General features: G+C 40.5%; 2 protein-coding genes across 6 annotated transcripts; both read right to left on the reverse strand.

The window, feature by feature from the left end:
- Positions 1 to 1,976: 1,976 nt before the first annotated feature.
- mbd1b (methyl-CpG binding domain protein 1b) lies at positions 1,977 to 10,851 on the reverse strand. Of its 4 annotated transcripts, XM_086041588.1 has the most exons (18): positions 10,196 to 10,851; positions 9,593 to 9,635; positions 9,159 to 9,469; positions 8,698 to 8,838; positions 8,071 to 8,209; positions 7,554 to 7,804; positions 7,304 to 7,386; positions 7,114 to 7,154; positions 6,785 to 6,913; positions 6,620 to 6,700; positions 5,874 to 5,894; positions 5,691 to 5,789; positions 5,196 to 5,357; positions 4,940 to 5,110; positions 4,746 to 4,814; positions 4,590 to 4,664; positions 3,664 to 3,753; positions 1,977 to 3,597 (listed from the first exon to the last, which is right to left on the reverse strand). In XM_086041588.1, the coding sequence occupies exons 2-18, from the start codon at positions 9,593 to 9,595 to the stop codon at positions 3,127 to 3,129; spliced, it is 2,337 nt and encodes a 778-aa protein (XP_085897714.1). In that variant the 5' UTR covers positions 9,596 to 9,635; positions 10,196 to 10,851; the 3' UTR covers positions 1,977 to 3,126. The 4 variants fall into 4 exon arrangements, with proteins under 4 accessions (XP_085897714.1, XP_085897713.1, XP_085897712.1 ...); XM_086041587.1 differs by having other exon boundaries at positions 5,691 to 5,786; positions 9,159 to 9,635; XM_086041586.1 differs by having other exon boundaries at positions 9,159 to 9,635; positions 10,196 to 10,850.
- A 565-nt stretch (positions 10,852 to 11,416) lies between these two features.
- cxxc1b (CXXC finger protein 1b) lies at positions 11,417 to 16,115 on the reverse strand. Of its 2 annotated transcripts, XM_086039668.1 has the most exons (14): positions 15,947 to 16,115; positions 15,445 to 15,560; positions 15,258 to 15,358; positions 15,036 to 15,175; positions 14,579 to 14,734; positions 14,212 to 14,358; positions 13,979 to 14,089; positions 13,726 to 13,904; positions 12,742 to 12,949; positions 12,543 to 12,653; positions 12,344 to 12,393; positions 12,155 to 12,251; positions 11,879 to 12,031; positions 11,417 to 11,786 (listed from the first exon to the last, which is right to left on the reverse strand). In XM_086039668.1, exons 1-14 carry the CDS (start codon positions 15,947 to 15,949, stop codon positions 11,640 to 11,642), a joined length of 1,719 nt encoding a protein of 572 aa, XP_085895794.1. In that variant the 5' UTR covers positions 15,950 to 16,115; the 3' UTR covers positions 11,417 to 11,639. The 2 variants fall into 2 exon arrangements, with proteins under 2 accessions (XP_085895794.1, XP_085895795.1); XM_086039669.1 differs by lacking the exons at positions 15,258 to 15,358; positions 15,445 to 15,560.

Here is a 16,115-nt window from a genome sequence, read left to right on the forward strand (position 1 = left end):
AAGAGATTAAGTTTGAAATTACAACACCAGGAAATACAAATCCCTTGTGAAGCACCAGAGCACATGGGGTTAAGTGAAATTGGATCGCCATGCTGAACTCTCACCCGCAAACTGGTTAGGAATCACTGTCGTAATTTTACCCCAAAAATATGATAATCCTGCAATAGCGAAATAGACGTTGACAAATGTACAAAGACCTTAAAATACTGTTGGTTGTAGTAACGTTCCTAATACTGTAGACATAAAAAAAAAACACATTTAAAAACATTTAACTTCCATCTAACTAAGCAGTACATTATAATGGAGAAATTACAAACCACAAGGTGTGTTCTTATGCTGCCTGCTGACGGCCACCCATCCAGCCATCCGTTTTCTATCCATCTTGTTCTCGTTATGTGGCTAGAAATGGCAAATAACACTTTAAACAATTGGGCAGTTGGCAGCCCCTTAAAACCTGCCTAGCAACACGTGTGTGGCGTGACCTGAAAAAAAAATCACCAGGAATGATATTGGCCCTTGGGCTTGCAGGAGGAAAAATATGGAGCTCAGTTTTTATTCCAATTTAGTCGTAGGATTTTTGCCATTCTGGATTTTGGATCACGGATCAAAAGGATTAACTGAAGGAATAATCTGCCAGATATTTGTACAATACTGTATATCTACTCAAGGGCCACAACATTAGGTACACCTGTCCAATGTAATGACATCCCTCAACAGTAGTGCTTTCGTAACATTGCCTTTAGAAAGAGAAAAAAAAAACTTCAGTTTTGACTGACACTCTCAGTGATATTCATTTTACAATATGTTTATTGGTCTATCTAGCCTATCCCAGCAGACTTTGGGAATGAACAACCCCCTTACATTCAAACTGTGATACCACTTAATCACCATACACCCCGTATATTTGATTTCCATTAGACAACTGCAATGCATCTCAGTAACAGAACTGGAAAAAACGCAAGGCCGTAGACAACTACAATACAGTTCAGCAACTGTTGATCCTACCTGACATTAGCTGGATTTTGAAAAGTGGTTGTTCTACATTGAGGGGAAGATAACAAAGAAAACATGTTAAGATCACACACCTGAAATAAACCCCAATAAATGTTCGAATCATGCGGCCCTGTAATATCGTCAGTTTCAAGGTGCTGCAGTCCCTTTTCATCAGTCATGATTTACAGTAACTGCAGCAATAAAATGGCACTTTTAGGTTACAAGAGACCACATACTCAGGCGCCTGGGACCCATTAAACAGATAGTCAACTGAAATATTTATTTTAACACAATTCTGAACATGTTCAACGCAAATATTCAACATAATGACAACTTAGGGATCCATTATTACATGAAGAAACTATAGAACAGTCTTCATCAGGACCGAGAATTATCGCACACCCAGTGGGAGGAAGAAGCATTTGAGATATTGCTGATTTTCCACTTACAAAGAATGGAGAATTTTTTTATGTTATTCACCTGTGGGGGATGTTCTAAAAAAAAAAAAAAAAAAAAAAAAAAAAAAAAAAAAAAAAAAAAATTCCAGAAAAATCACATTGAGTGGGTTTTGTGTAATTTGCATTTCACTGCAGAAAATAAGTATTTGATACAATAGTAAAATGTAACTTTTAGAGAAACCAAATCATACTGTTTGATACATGTGAGGACAGTTATTTTTTGTACATATGAGTTCAAAAAGGTGGAATTAATACAGGTAAAAAATGGAGGTGGGGAGGCCTTCTTATAACGATCTCACAGGTCTGTGAAAACTAGAATTGGTTGTTAGTTGATGAAATACTTGTTTCATGCAATAAAATTCCATTTAAAAATCATGTGATTTCTCAGGATTTTTTCATGGGGGGATTCTTTCCCTTGGTCTTGTTGAAGATCGTCTATTTTCAAGTTACATTGCCAATTAAAATGAGCTCATCATAAAATATTTCCACAATATGGCTTTACAGCAAATAATACTGCTTGAAACGGAAAATTGAATGGTCATTTTATTGCGCCGCTAAGCTAACATATTTTCACATTTTGCATAGCAACATTTGATGAACCAGCGAAATGACTTATGTAACTACTGCAGTGCAACTCTTGGCAGCCTCTCATTTTTGGAATCATACAGGAGATAACACGACCACTCAAAAGACCTCTGCACCCAAGAAATCTGAGTAAACTGGATCTAGGATCATTATCGACTAAACCAAGATCCATTCGCTCTCATTACTTCTGAATCAAAGCAATTCAAATGTTATGACTTCACATGTGAAATTCAAATTTCTGACATCTGTGCAATCTAGAACCAATCCAGACCATTATTTTTCTTGACATTTACTGTTTCTGACCTTAGATTATTATTGTTTAAATGAGAGATTTGACAGATTTGGTGAAGGTACCTCTTTTTGTCTTTATCATGCCATCTGTGGATCATCATCATCATCATCATATTAACTAAAATGTGGAGATCATGCAATTTTAATGTAAACATTCTTGCAGGAAAATGTACCCGTAACAAATTGATGTATCCAAAACTAGACAAAGGAATTAGAATAAGTACAAAACCCACATAACCTCTTTGGCAGAGGTGCTAAATCTAAAAAAAAAATTTAAAAAAATAAAATAAAAACGACAAGGGGGAATTTGTCAAATGTGGGGAATCTGAGATCACTGACCCGAGTGATTCATAATCCATTAGGCAGGCTGTTGGGAAAATAGGGGCAGTGGCGCAACAAACAGGGGATAAAAGTTGGAGTGATGGGAGAGTCATGGGACAGCAAGAGGTCATCACGACTGAGGCTTCAAGTTAGCCAAGGACAGACTGAGGGAAAAATGCGATGCACAGTATGTTCGCACTGATTCCTCAAGTACGTAAAAGGAGATCCACCACACCACTAACTACACTCAAAGTCTGAGAGCATTCTGCCGCACCCATCATCCTTTAAATGGAGACAAAAAGGGGGTGGGTGGGGGGTTTGTGGAAAGAAATGCTCCTGATGTCCTCGGAATGCCTTTGGTGACGCTTCAATCGTACTATTCCCAGGTCAGAGGTCAATGTACTGAGAAGAAACACACGGTAGGGCAGAGCCCTCCGCCTTGGTCCCACTTTTATTCTCGGTGCGAAGTTCAACATCCTCAATCACAAAGCAATTTACAGGAAAAGCAGATGTCCACGTTTTTCTTCACCAGGAACTCGCATGTGGAGGCCCGCTCCAATGTAATGGGGGCATGGCTGGATAAAGGCCCTTTGGGGGGAAGCCCCTGGCACAGGGTATATTTCTCCAGGCCCAAAAGGAGACTGACCACTTCAGTCGAAGAGGTTAACTTTTGCGGGTATTTACGATATAGCGAGTGTGTGGGTAAAAGCGGCTGCTTTTGCACGGTGACCTGATAGAAGAAGCCCGGGTCGATCAGCACGATGGTATCAGACATACTGGACTGTTTTGAGCACTGGACGAGCTGAATCTGTGGGCCCTTGGCCATTACTGCATACCAGAGGATCGGCAGTGAGGTGCAGCGCAAAGAATTGAGCAGGTTCAAAAGCTGGTTATCACTGTCCTCCGCTGCTTCGACGGGATTATCGGCCAAACTGAAGATCTGTGTGATCTGAAGAGGTGAAACGAGGTCAGAAAAACCGAAACGGAGCAAGAATCCTTTTTATTCAACACTTACCATCGGCAACTCATTACGCCCCTCTTCAACAGGCCTCGGACATTCTGTCTCAAGGTGGGACTCCACTTCATTCCTTTCATTTTGCTGGTCCTGCAAAAATAAGACACGAGAATATAAAATACAATTTATCGTAGCATTGCTAAACTGGATGATATGGAGACAGACATATGAAGAAAACGAGAACTCTTCTCAGTAGATTTCAGAACAGCGTAAAAGTCCATAATGCGGTTGTCTGCCAATCAAGAGAGTACCGTGGAATAACGTCCCAAGTTAGTCCATTTCAAATTTAACGTGCGCTCCACTTTTCACAAAATCAATCCACCCTCAGAATTCAAACGAGTGTGTATGAATATTCCTGGTAGCACACAAGTCTGGACAGCGGGTTTTCACGGAAATGAAAGCCAGGCTTAAAAAATAAAATTACTTACGCACCAGCGGGAGAATATGGCCCTAAGTTTGTAAGCTTTTAAAATAAATGTAATGAGGGTTGAATATTTTTGAGTACGGCTGTTAACGTGCATCTGCCATGTCATATCCTTTACGACACATCGGCTCAGCCGCAAAAAAAAAATCAATAAAAATAAGACATATGGAGATAATTGCGAGCTAACGAGGGAAAAGACGTCAAAACAATACAAAAGTTTGCTTCCACCACAGCATGATTTTCTACATCTGTTGGGTCATTGGCCAAGGTATCGCAAGAAGAAACATTTGGTATTGCCCACTTGTGCTCGACTGAGCATCGCTGTTGCGTTCCTGGGATCAAACGCGTGGAACAGTCAAGTGAGTGAAATGTTTGGTGGCCCGTGAAACAGTTATTTGGCAAGCTGTTTTTGATGACAAAATCTGTCCAGAGACAAGGCTCGTCAAAGGATAAACAAACACTAATATGACCAAGCTCCTCTTAAGAATGAGAAAGAACTTACATGAGAGCCTTTGTTGCCTTGCTGACTGTCTCTTTTTGCCATTGTCTCTTGATCTTCCAAAATTGAACGATTTAACTATATGGAAACAAAGGATCATCGCTTTTGTTATGACTTTTACTTGGATGGGGTGTCAAACGCATGCAAAACCCGTCAAACCTGTTTAGAGTTGTCCATCATGTTAATGTCGTTTGTGTTACTGCTTGAAGGTTCGGAGCTCCAGTTCATCTAAAAAAGAGCAAAGTTTAATTAATTAATTATTTTTTTTTTTTACTTTTACTGAGAAAAGGCATTCCCGTCTGAACTATTTAAAATCACTATGGAAGAAATGGTAAAAAGTGAAGAAAACTAACATCTTGGAAGTCGTCGTCATCGTCACTGAAGTCCCAGCAGCCTGGCGGCAATTTACTCCTCTTTAAATTTGTCTTTCGACTGTATGTGTAGTGAGGCCTTGGCCTGCCTGGCAGTGATGGATCATCCGACCTATAATCACCTTGAGACATCTGAAACGGGAGCAAGTGCCTCTGTGGAAATAAACCAATCCAACTTTGTCAAATCAGTGCAGTCCATCATCACAAGTAGGCGGCACGGCAACCGGCAGCGTTGTACCATTGCCTGTCTCTGACACTGTCGGAGGCGACACTTCTGCCTCTTTTTGTTACTCCCACCAAACTTGGGTTTGTCAACACAAAAATCGCACGTGCCGCAGTCCTTCCTGCAGAGGCACGCGTTGCATTCCCCACAGGCACGTCGCTTCCGCTTCTTATGCCACTGAGAATACGGACACAAGTACACAATTCACTTGCGGCAAATTGGGGTGCACTACTCGGCTCCAAACAGAACAGCTCATCCGGGCGGCATTTTTCTGCTCAACATGACAGAGATCAAAACATGAGTTCTGAACAACCAGACATTTTCCTTAAAAAAAAAAAAAATTAAAAAAAAGATTTGTTAATTTCCCCCACAATTTATCACAGGAAGGCAGTCTATAATGCCCATCCCATTCCTCCATTCATTATCATTGTATAGTCCTAATAATGCAGGAAGTTTGTCATTATTGCTTCTAGAAGCAAAACAGAGGAAACCACAACAAAACGGACTCACATCATCGTCATCATCTGTTGAGTAGTCATCGTCGTCATCAAAGTCCATGTTGGAAGGAAAGTTCTCGTTTTCACTGCTTTTTAGCTCTAGCTGCTGCTGCTATAACAGAAAATGAATAAATAAATACAATGGGGGTCATGTAATCCCCCGTGGAATTTTATTTTACACAACTGGAAACGGTACCTGTGGTTCTGTAGCTTCCTCCTGCAAAATATACACACAAAATGCATTAGGACATATTTACAAGAATGGCACGCCGATAGACCATTACCACGGTTGAACTGCAAAAAAACAATACATCAACTTACACCACCCTGAAAAAATATCGGAAGTTATAAGTTATTTATGGTAAGGTTTACTATTTGCTTTCACGGTGTGTAGAATTCATCTTTAATTTTTCTTGTAGGTTTATGCCCAGGTAAGTAAGGCCAGAATTACAGTTAATAGGTATTTAATAGCGAGGGTGGCTTTTTCCCCCCCATGGACACACTGTTGCTTTTTGTAATATGATTTGCATTGCTATGATAAACTCCTGTTGGGGAAAAAAAAAACATGTGCAATACACAAAAGCTGCACTGACGTTAGCACGGTGTGTGAGATGTGCCATATATGGCCAGAGACTTATAAAAGAAACATAATTGACTGAGAAAAAGAAATACCGTTTGATCAGAAATTGATCTGGGAATGTGATCAAGGAGAAAAATACAAGACATGATTACTTTGGGTGGGAGAAGACAGGTAGAAGTCTGAAAATTCTGCTAGCAAGCAGGTTAGGTTCACAAAGTCTGTTACCATTGTAACAGTCAGAATTTCTCTTACTCAACAATCTGCACTCATCTCAGCGTTAACTTCCTCAGAGTTTTCACATAACCTACTTCCTTGTCCAAATACTTCTCCATGCATGCATTTTACGAAGACGAAACACTCACCTGCAAACTCATGTTGTCGTCCAGCAATTCGGAAATGTCGTTATCTGGCATCTTCGGTATGAAACTTTCCGTTTCCGAACTCTGATGGAGGGAAAGATCATTTGCATAATTGTGACTTCTTAATCAGCTGCATATTAAAGTACTGCTGTGGCCCCGCTGACTTACTTTGCGAATTGGACAGAGACATTTGCGCATCCTGCATATGCGTTTTCGATTCTCTGGACTCTTGCAGTTGGCACACTGGCCACAGTTTACAGTCATGTGACACCCCACACACTGCCCACATGGAATCCACTAAAGATGATGTAAACAACAAATTAGAAAAGCTGTTTATTATGTTAATCACAACAATGTCACATTTTATTGTGAGAGGCAAAACGTTCTGATGCAATAGTTTTCTAGTCAGAGAATTAAAAAAAACGCCAAAAGCAACATACACTATATATTCTAACGCACGCCATGCTGGGAGTGTGTTGAAAATATGACGACATTACCTTCCGCATACGAATCAACGGATGTTCTATCGTCTTTGACGCTGGGGATTTCAAAGAGAAAAGTGAAGGGTGAGTCAGTTCCTAAGAATGAGAAGTGTTTTTTTTCCCCCAGAGAAATTATTTCAAGCTGTATTAACACTCTTTTCTCGTTCTCCTGAATGACTCTTAAAACACACATTCACTGACGTACCCCAACATGAAGGACAAGAGGGTCTCTTTCTTTGTCTGTCGTACCACGTGCCAATGAAGGACATTCCACATTTGGAACACAATCTGTTGGGAAATAGAACATCCCTGAGTTCTGCTGTATTTAGTAGTTTATATTTCGTTAATTAATACAGTCATAGTGGCAGCAACGGTAGATGTAGCTGAATATAAACAGGTTGTTTGCTAGCATTGAGGAGAAATGGTTGAAATTTGAATTCAAGCACTGAACTCACAATGTTTTATCGTCTGGCCCAGGTTGTCCTTTTATGGAGAGGTGCGGTTTGGATGTTGAGGGCAGATGAAGTTTAATTTTAATACTGGGTACAACGGGTTCATTGCTAGCAGTTTGGTAAGTTGTCTCATTCGAGAGGAAGGTTTTGGCCCAATTATTGGGCTGGCGCTTGGGCTGGTATTCTGGAGTGTCCGGCCTCTCTCCTTTATCCACCCAGCTGGACTCTGAGGAGGACCGCTCCCGCGTCTTCCTCTGGCGGTTCAGAAAGCGGAAAGTAAAAAAAAAAAGATATAAAAAGACAAATAACATGTTTCAAAACATGACCTGTTCTTATGCATATTGTCACTGTCCAGTGAAAAACACTTATGTCCAATTTGGGGAAAATGTGTAATTTTCACATTAATGCGATGTCTGCGTAACACGGAAACAGCCTTCACGTAAAAATAAGAACATTTTAAAAAAATGGACATAAGTGTTTTTCAAAGGAGAGCGACGATATATAAAAAAAACAACAATACCTTCTTCCGTCTGCCTCGAGTTTGTTTTACTTGGCCATTATGGAACTTCCCTGCCTTATAGTCAAAGTTTGATACGTCTTGGACTCCCACAAGCAACGTCATCAGCTCTACTCTGCTTCTCACCCGAAAACCTTGAGGACTGTGAATTGAAAAGAGTGAATCCAGCTTTTAGCCACACCCAACCTGGTTTTGCCTATTTCCGATACTCATTCTTAAAAAATCGGAACAAACAATTTACCTACATTACATGCAGTGGCATTCAGACCTTTTGGCAATCAAACAACTCAGAATTTAACATGGGCAGGATCCACACATACGATAATCAGGTCAAATTTGAGCACATTCATTCTTCACCATGTGTGGCATCACTCCACATTAAAAAAAAAGAAAAAAAAATCTGTTAAGCTTTTAAAAATTGGTACGTTTAAATCCTGTTTTAGCTTTAGGTCTTTTCTTTAAGAATGGCTGGTGGTGTTTGATTTGACACTGCTATATATTTTGTAACAGTTTAAAAATCTTACAAGAAAATAAAATGCAGACCGACTGTTAAGCATCAAGTTAAACATATCTGACACTCATAATGCAAGCGTACAATGGTATGTTTTTAAGTGGTCAAGAAGTTGTTACCTGAGGTAATAGACATCCATTTGGCCAACACTAGAACCAGATTGTCGAATAACCTCTTTGCGTTTCCAACCCTCTCCAAGTTCAGGGAAGTCAAACCATCCTTCATCGGGATGTGTACGCTTGCGTCGAGTTCGGACAATTCTAAAGTATAGAAAACAAGCAAGCAAAACCTGCTTTTATAAAGACTGCATCAAACTGCAGGTGGACAAGTCGGGTACTGAACGTGGACAAGTTTAGTATGCAATTTATTCTTGATGAAAACACAGTTTATTTGGCTTTTCCTTACCTTTTTAAAGGTTAAATCTCAATACATATTGTACTACATCTAATGTTATTATTATTACCGGTAATTACCCCCTCATTTCCATAACTATATTACCAGCTAAATTTGTTAGGCTAAGTATACATCTCTGCATAATATAATGGAAAGGAGATGGAAAAACAATTATAACTGAACTTACCTATCGAGTGTTTTATTAACACCCTCACTGCCTTTTACACTTTGACTCCTTTCACTTTCTCCTGCTAGGCTTTCTCCATCATCGTCACCTTGTTCATCATCTTCCAGCGGCTCCAACCAGTCAGTGGGAGGACAGCCAGCGGGGGGCTTTTCTTTCTCCGTCTGATTCTCCGCTACTTGTTCTTCCCCTACGTGATCAGGCATGGGTCTTCCAGGTGTATCGAGTTTATGTGCATCCCCTACTTTGCTCGTCTTCTCTGTGCTTTGGCCCGCATCTTCTTCCACAGTCTCGATCCCGGGAGGCTGCAGGGGCTCCTCGTCCATTGGTGCAGCAGTTACCAAAAACAGTCAATGATGTTGTAAGGGGACGGCTGACTTCGTCTACAACCATTCACATTGGATCATTCGATTTGATATAGAGTGTTTTCTTCACACCATGTTTCACCATGATCCAGTCTCTTGCCGATGGCCTCTTGAGCTGGTCAGGAGGTAAAGGAAAGGACATAAGTAAACAACGATTGAGCACGTACAGTTAAGTCTATTACTGATCAAATCTAATTTTACAAAATAGGATCAGCTCACGCATGAATGGATTGTTGGATGACAACAGTTTGACGTTAATGCATCACACAGTATTAGTGCATAATATATTAAATAGACTCTCGTGATTTGCTGTTTACGTAATGGGCAACGATGGGCGGCAATTCTTTCAGGAACCACGCTAGTGTCAGAAGGGAAAGTCAATTTAAATAACGGTAGGCGATCCTCCAATCGAATAGGTCTCATCTCTGTGACATTATTACTGTGAATCGCTTCATTCTGACAGACCTCACCACACATCAAATACATTTTCTATACCAACTGGAGCCGGGTAAACCGGCGTAGAAAGGCATAGCATGCTAACGCTAGCAACAAAAGCTAACGCTAACTTCATGGTCGCAGTGAAGAAATGCCACAATTCTCAATCGCACATAAAGACTTTGTGTGCTACCGCTCAATGCGCGTTAGTCGGTTCAATGGGTCAGCAGATTCACATACCTTAAGGATAAGATCATCTACCTTTTTGATAAAACAACACCAGGATTCAATTGGGCTTTGCTGTCAGGTGCTAACCTAGCTAGCATATAGCTGGCACCGACGGAAGCTACGGTAGGACCAAATAGTGCACCGAAAATGAAAATCCGCTTGCCAAAAATATCACTGAAGCTAACCCTGATTCATAATTGGTAACGTTATGTTAAATCGCTATGTTTTAAATGAGGAGAATATATAGTTTTATAAAACTTCCGGGGGAGTTGCGTAAATTAATTGAGTAATTTTAAAGACAGCGGATTGTTTGTTCAGAAACGGAGCAGTTGAAGAAAGCACAGTGAAGAGAATCCTCACACTCTATTTGCATACTCTTTGTCATGGGAATTCAGTCAGCTGTGCTGCCTTCATGGTTCGATTGGTTGATCGAATTCAAATGTTTCGACTTTGCTTCCTAGTTATGTACTTATTTGACAGCGTGTGTGGCATTATTAAACGCACAGCATATATATTTTGTGTTTTATTTGGCTGCCTGTTATACGATACAATACAATTTTATTTAAATACGTATCTTATAGCCTTTTCATTCTGCACTTGGTGTTCCTGGCGTTCGTGGTGTCGGGGCTTGCAAAGATGACAAAGCCCTGGCGCAAGATTTTGACGTTGCTTGCGGAGCCGCCAACCAGGAAGTGACAGTGGAGGCTTTTCCAGCCAGTTCATCAATTGCTATTAGCGCTCTGAAATCATTCTGCCAGCCCCTCTCCTATTGGCTGGGCCCTCCTAAAAACACCACTTGGAAATAGAAAATGTTTCTATTCGAGGGCTTTGCGCATCGCTCCGCGACCCAACAAGGCATTCTTTCATCCTCATATAACATACTTATGAATGGGTTTTTCGACAGTGCGCTGCGTGTTGTGAAAGTGCAGCAGTGTGAAAAGGCGTTAACATGATAAGATAAGAGATAAGAATGCCTTTATTGATCCCACAGTGGGGAAATTTTCGTTGTTACAGTAGCAAAGATATAGGTCACACAGGGGCGGCGGCATAATGTGGCCATTAATGTATAACATTGACGGCAAACATGACCCTTATAACAAATGTTTGATATTTTTTGTTACTCATATCCATATGTATGTATATGGATATCTATATTTTTTTAATCTAGAGATCTATTTAGCAGAATAACTTGAGGCAAGGATGGGTGTTGCAACAGAACAATGATCCATGACATAGAAGCAAATCAACGACAGCTTTATTTAGGGTGTTTATAGCAAAATCAGCACTAGCTTACCGAGACGGGAAAATATATATCAATTTGCCACTTTAACTTAATCATTATACAACAAAGTAAAAACATTTATTCAGATAGAAGAAACTGTTGTTTTAGGTTAAACCCTAAACACACATCTCTCGTTATAAACAGTGACCAGCCGGCAGAAGCAGACTTTGCCCACTATCTGTCCTTGTTACTACGAAGATCTGTAGTCAGAGGATCATGCTGAATGGTTTGGTGCAACATCAAGGCGAGTAGACCAGCCCTGTTGGTCATAGCAGTCCTAACATTGCGCTCTTGTTCAAAGAGCTCGTCCAACTTGTACCACTGTGGGTGCGGAAATAAAACAAGAACTTGAGTTGCCTGAATAATGGAGGGCGTGCTCCCTTAAACCACACAAAGCAATAAATAATACGCACCACTCTGACTCGCTCCAAGTCCACTTCAGCCCTCCTGAGCTTCTCCCAGTTGTAATGTTTGTTACATTTCCGTTTTGAGACCCTGCAATATTCTCCGGTCAACTCAAAGACATTTTTCACCAGAGGACACCCGCACACCTCATCCACAGGAACCTGTACATATCAGGAATTAAATGTGTGTGTGTGTATATATAAATATATATATATTTATTTCAAATGGGAAGAAAGTGCAATAAAAAAGATGCATGCATTGTATGACAGAAATCTGGCACCAACCTTAGGATCCCTTGAATGTTCTGGACACAAAACCTGAAGCCTCTTGCAATAAGTTTTGCTTTGGGGATTGTACACATCACAGAAGAGTCTGGTTGCTCTACGGGGGGTGAAAAGCAACAAGCAACAATTGTGAAGCAACTGGAGTGAGAGAAAGGCATTTTTTAAAATGTACATTTTTGTTTTTCTTACCCTTCAATTCTTGTAGGATACATGGAACCAAAGGAAGTCTGACTCTCATACTGTCAAGATAACAAGATACATTTTTAAGCATCTGTCTACTTTCTTTACTGCTTCTACTCCATTGGCAAACCACGTCCACCATGCCGCCATTGTTTACCTTTCATAATTCAAATTGTGAAGCGCCGGCTGAAATGTAAGAAACACTCACCTTTGCATAGCACCTCTCCATATGTCTTAGTGCAACTTTTGGATTGATGGGGTGACTGCAGGACACGCAAAAAATCTGAAGGTCTGTGTCATCTCCCTCGCCTTCATTCACCTGAAAACAAGCAGAACATGGAGGTGAAAAACAAGCTTTGCGGCAGCCCACCAATTAAAGACTAGGGCTTAAAATAAAGCAAGTTGACCTCCTCATCCTGCTGCACTGCCTGCTGCTTGGCCTTGGCGATGATGCCCTCCAGTTCGTGGAAGCGACGCTCCATTTCGGTGAGGCGCAGGCGGGCGTTTTGCTGCTCCTTGCGAATGCGCTCCAGTTGCTTCTTGCCGTGCTCCTCGGCAATGCAGGGACTCTGCTGCCACTGCTGGATCCGCTGAGGGAGTATCTCATAGATTCGGCTGTGGAGAAATTAAAATGGAGAAGATGAGGATTGATATCCGTTCATTTGAAAAGCACATAAAGAGGGAGTGCCAGCGACCTCAACCACAGAGCATAATGCTTTGTTCGTGAGCATTCACGCAATTGAGGGGTCTTCAATTACCTTAATATTAGGGCCCGACTAATATGGATTTTTAGAGGTCGACTTTTGGTGCAAGAAAAATTCTGATTACCGATTAATTTTTTAAAATAATGCATATTCCCCACGAATTTTCAGTTCCCAGAAAGCATCGCGTGGTGTCATTTATTTAATTAATGAAGTTATACTGTATCTGTGTTTGTGTTACCGGTAGTTGAATGCGTGTCATATTTAACACATTTATATTTGATTTATGTTGCCTTATGTTTTAAATATATATATTTTTTAAACAAACCGACTGTAGGTTGCGTGTCAAACAGTGACAGCCATGTTAATTCCTTGCACAAGTTGAATTGCTCACCTGAGCATTGCTTGTAAATTAAAAAAAGATCTACTTTTGGTTTGAATGACAAGTCCATAGAATGACCTTCTCAACTAATTTCAATATATATATTTGAGGATACAAGTTTATGCTATAGGATTATGTGTAATAAGACCAGTGTTCCTTGTGTACTACTGCTGTAAATGGCTAGAATACACCAAGCTAAAAACAATCAGCCAAAAAAGGCAATTTGGCCGATTACTTTGGCCGATGTTTGAAGGGCCATTATCGGCAATACTCTACATGTCAGTTTAGCGACAGGAGAAAGCGCTTACTTGGCAGCTAGCTTCATGCCACAATTCTCTGAGCAGTACTTGGAGTTGGCTCTTGCAGCCTCAATGCAGTTGGGCCCGAGACACTGATGGCGCCCGCCATGATCCCGCACGTCGCTCTTCTCACTGTGTCGGTTTCTGTCTTTGTGCTTTTGCTTCTGCTTGTGGCGCCGGGACTCTTTCTAAACAGATTAAGAACATATTTCCGGATGTTTACATGAATCCCAAATATCATATGATAACTTAAGTATCTTACTTTCTTGTCAAATTTCTTCTCTCGTCTCTTCACATGCTTCACTTTCACAGCTTTCTTTCGCAAGACTGGACTGAAAGGTGGTTCATCATCATCGTCATCAGTTGCCCACCCCTGGTAAAAAAATAAAAAAATAAAAAAACGCAAAAGAATGGTTGAGCAAGTAAATTGCAAACAAAATGTCTTATATGAGGTTAGCCTCAATAAAAGATTTGTGGTCATAGTTGTTATACTACCATGTTGCTGTGAAGTCCCGCCGCTTTGTACTGCTGGTAGAGATCTGCTTCGCTGTCATAATCGTCAGAGTAATGCCTTCGTCTGCGGTGGTAGTTCTCTCTTCTTTCTCGCAAATACTGTTCCTCTTCTTTCACACGAAGCATTTTCTGTATGAAACAAGAAGCAATTGTTTTCAATTTTTCCAAGAGAGGCCACACTGAAACTAAAATTACACTAACTTCAAAGTTTCATACACTTTTATGAAAGTGAAACTTTTATGAATTTTCAGTAACGTAAAAACGTGCTGCCTGATCCAGAATTTGACTGCACAGTTGTTTTATATTAAAGAAAGCATTTTGACATTGTCGTAATTTACAAAAAACATACCCTTGCTCGGACCTCACATTGTCTAAATCTGCACTTCTGCCTTATTTTATTGGGGCCGCCGAACTTTTTCATGTCTTTGCAAAAGTCACACTGTGCACAATCCTCAGTCCTTCTGCAGGGCTCACATTCGCCACACATCCGCACCGAACGTTTCACCTGCAACACGTAACAAAAGACAATTAATAGCTGCGAGTAACAACAACGCATAATTACATAAGGTAACAGTGGCTTGTAGTTTTGACTATTTAAGCACACCATTAATGCTTGTTCACGTGACAACCACTCTCAGGATAACAACAAATACAACTACCGGTAGCTTGACAGATGTTCATCACATGGAACAATATGGATAATGTGGTTGTTAACCAACAATTATGTATTTTGGACTTGTTATGATTTTTTTCCCCGTACTCTCCTCAAATGCATATTTTTAGATCTGGACAATTTGACAACTCACTTTTGATCCACGTCGCCTTTCACTCCTGTAGTCTGGCGTACTCGGTGTGCTGTACTGTCTTTCCGTTCTATCTGAGTCTGGTTCCCTCTCTCTGCTTTTCTTTTCTTTTCTATACTTTATTTCCAGCAATGGGTTTTCATCTGGCAACAAGAAGAAGGAAAGAATAACAATTATAGCTACTTAGTTGCATGATGTATGCTCAGAAAGGCTTGGATGAATCACCTCTGCATCTCATGCAGTACCACTCTCTGATTGCCTTGGCCATCTTTTCTGTTATATTAATGCAGTTTCCATGGAACCACTCATTGCAGTTATCACATCCACTAAGAGGAGCAAAGACAGCATTTAATATATGAGCATGGGTCAGCAGAATCTTGGTGATGTGATGAAACAGCAGTGGTGCGCTTACATCATGAAACAGTTGATATGTGGTTTCCTGCAAATACAATACAGTGGTGCATTCTCCCCATCCATACTACTGCCTTCTGGTCCTGGCACAGGGTCAATATCAGACGATTCGCTTTCCTAGAAAAATGCAAACCATTTTACTATACATTGCATTATAACGCGATTAAAGCAGACAAATGATCTGTTTATTTACAATATTGTACACAAAATAGTTTTGCATGGTAGCAGCTTTGCTAATATGCTACCCACTTAAAATAAGTGCTAAATGGCTTAAGATTAGAAATAACTTGAATCATGGTTAAAGTTTATGCTGGTCAATTAGAAGAGAGTTGTTACCACAAAATAACATTCTGGTCCGTTTCCTGGTTTTGACATTAATTTGTCGCAAATGGCCGTACACTCTAAATTAGGCCATGTTTATTTCGCCCAACTAAACAGACACACCTAAACTATCTTAAACTCACAGTTGTAAAATAAATATACAAACGCTTGCAAAGCCTTACCATTGTGATTGTATTGCCCGGGGATCGCTCAAGAAGTACAGAAGACACAAACAGCGAATAACAGCAAACAACTTAGCGCGCTAAACAACATTAGCCTAGCTTGCCAAACCGACGACGAATACGTCACATCCGTCGAATTGCCTGGCAACCAACAAATGCATGATCGCCC

The sequence above is a fragment of the Filicampus tigris genome, chromosome 9 (genome assembly GCF_054856515.1).
Source record: "Filicampus tigris isolate MCC_2025a chromosome 9, RoL_Ftig_1.0, whole genome shotgun sequence".
In the NCBI taxonomy this organism is placed as follows: domain Eukaryota; kingdom Metazoa; phylum Chordata; class Actinopteri; order Syngnathiformes; family Syngnathidae; genus Filicampus; species Filicampus tigris.

Coding starts and splice junctions, on each gene's coding strand:
- mbd1b (XM_086041586.1), bottom strand. CDS start 9,481: ATGGACGAGGAGCCCCTGCAGCCTCCCGGGATCGAGACTGTGGAAGAA. Junction 6,914..7,113: donor CGTTGATTCGTATGCGGAAG/GTAATGTCGTCA, acceptor CATCATCTTTAG/TGGATTCCATGTGGGCAGTG. Junction 5,111..5,195: donor AGTGTCAGAGACAGGCAATG/GTACAACGCTGC, acceptor TTATTTCCACAG/AGGCACTTGCTCCCGTTTCA.
- cxxc1b (XM_086039668.1), bottom strand. Junction 13,905..13,978: donor AGAAGAAATTTGACAAGAAA/GTAAGATACTTA, acceptor TAATCTGTTTAG/AAAGAGTCCCGGCGCCACAA. Junction 12,950..13,725: donor GGCATGAAGCTAGCTGCCAA/GTAAGCGCTTTC, acceptor ATTTCTCCACAG/CCGAATCTATGAGATACTCC.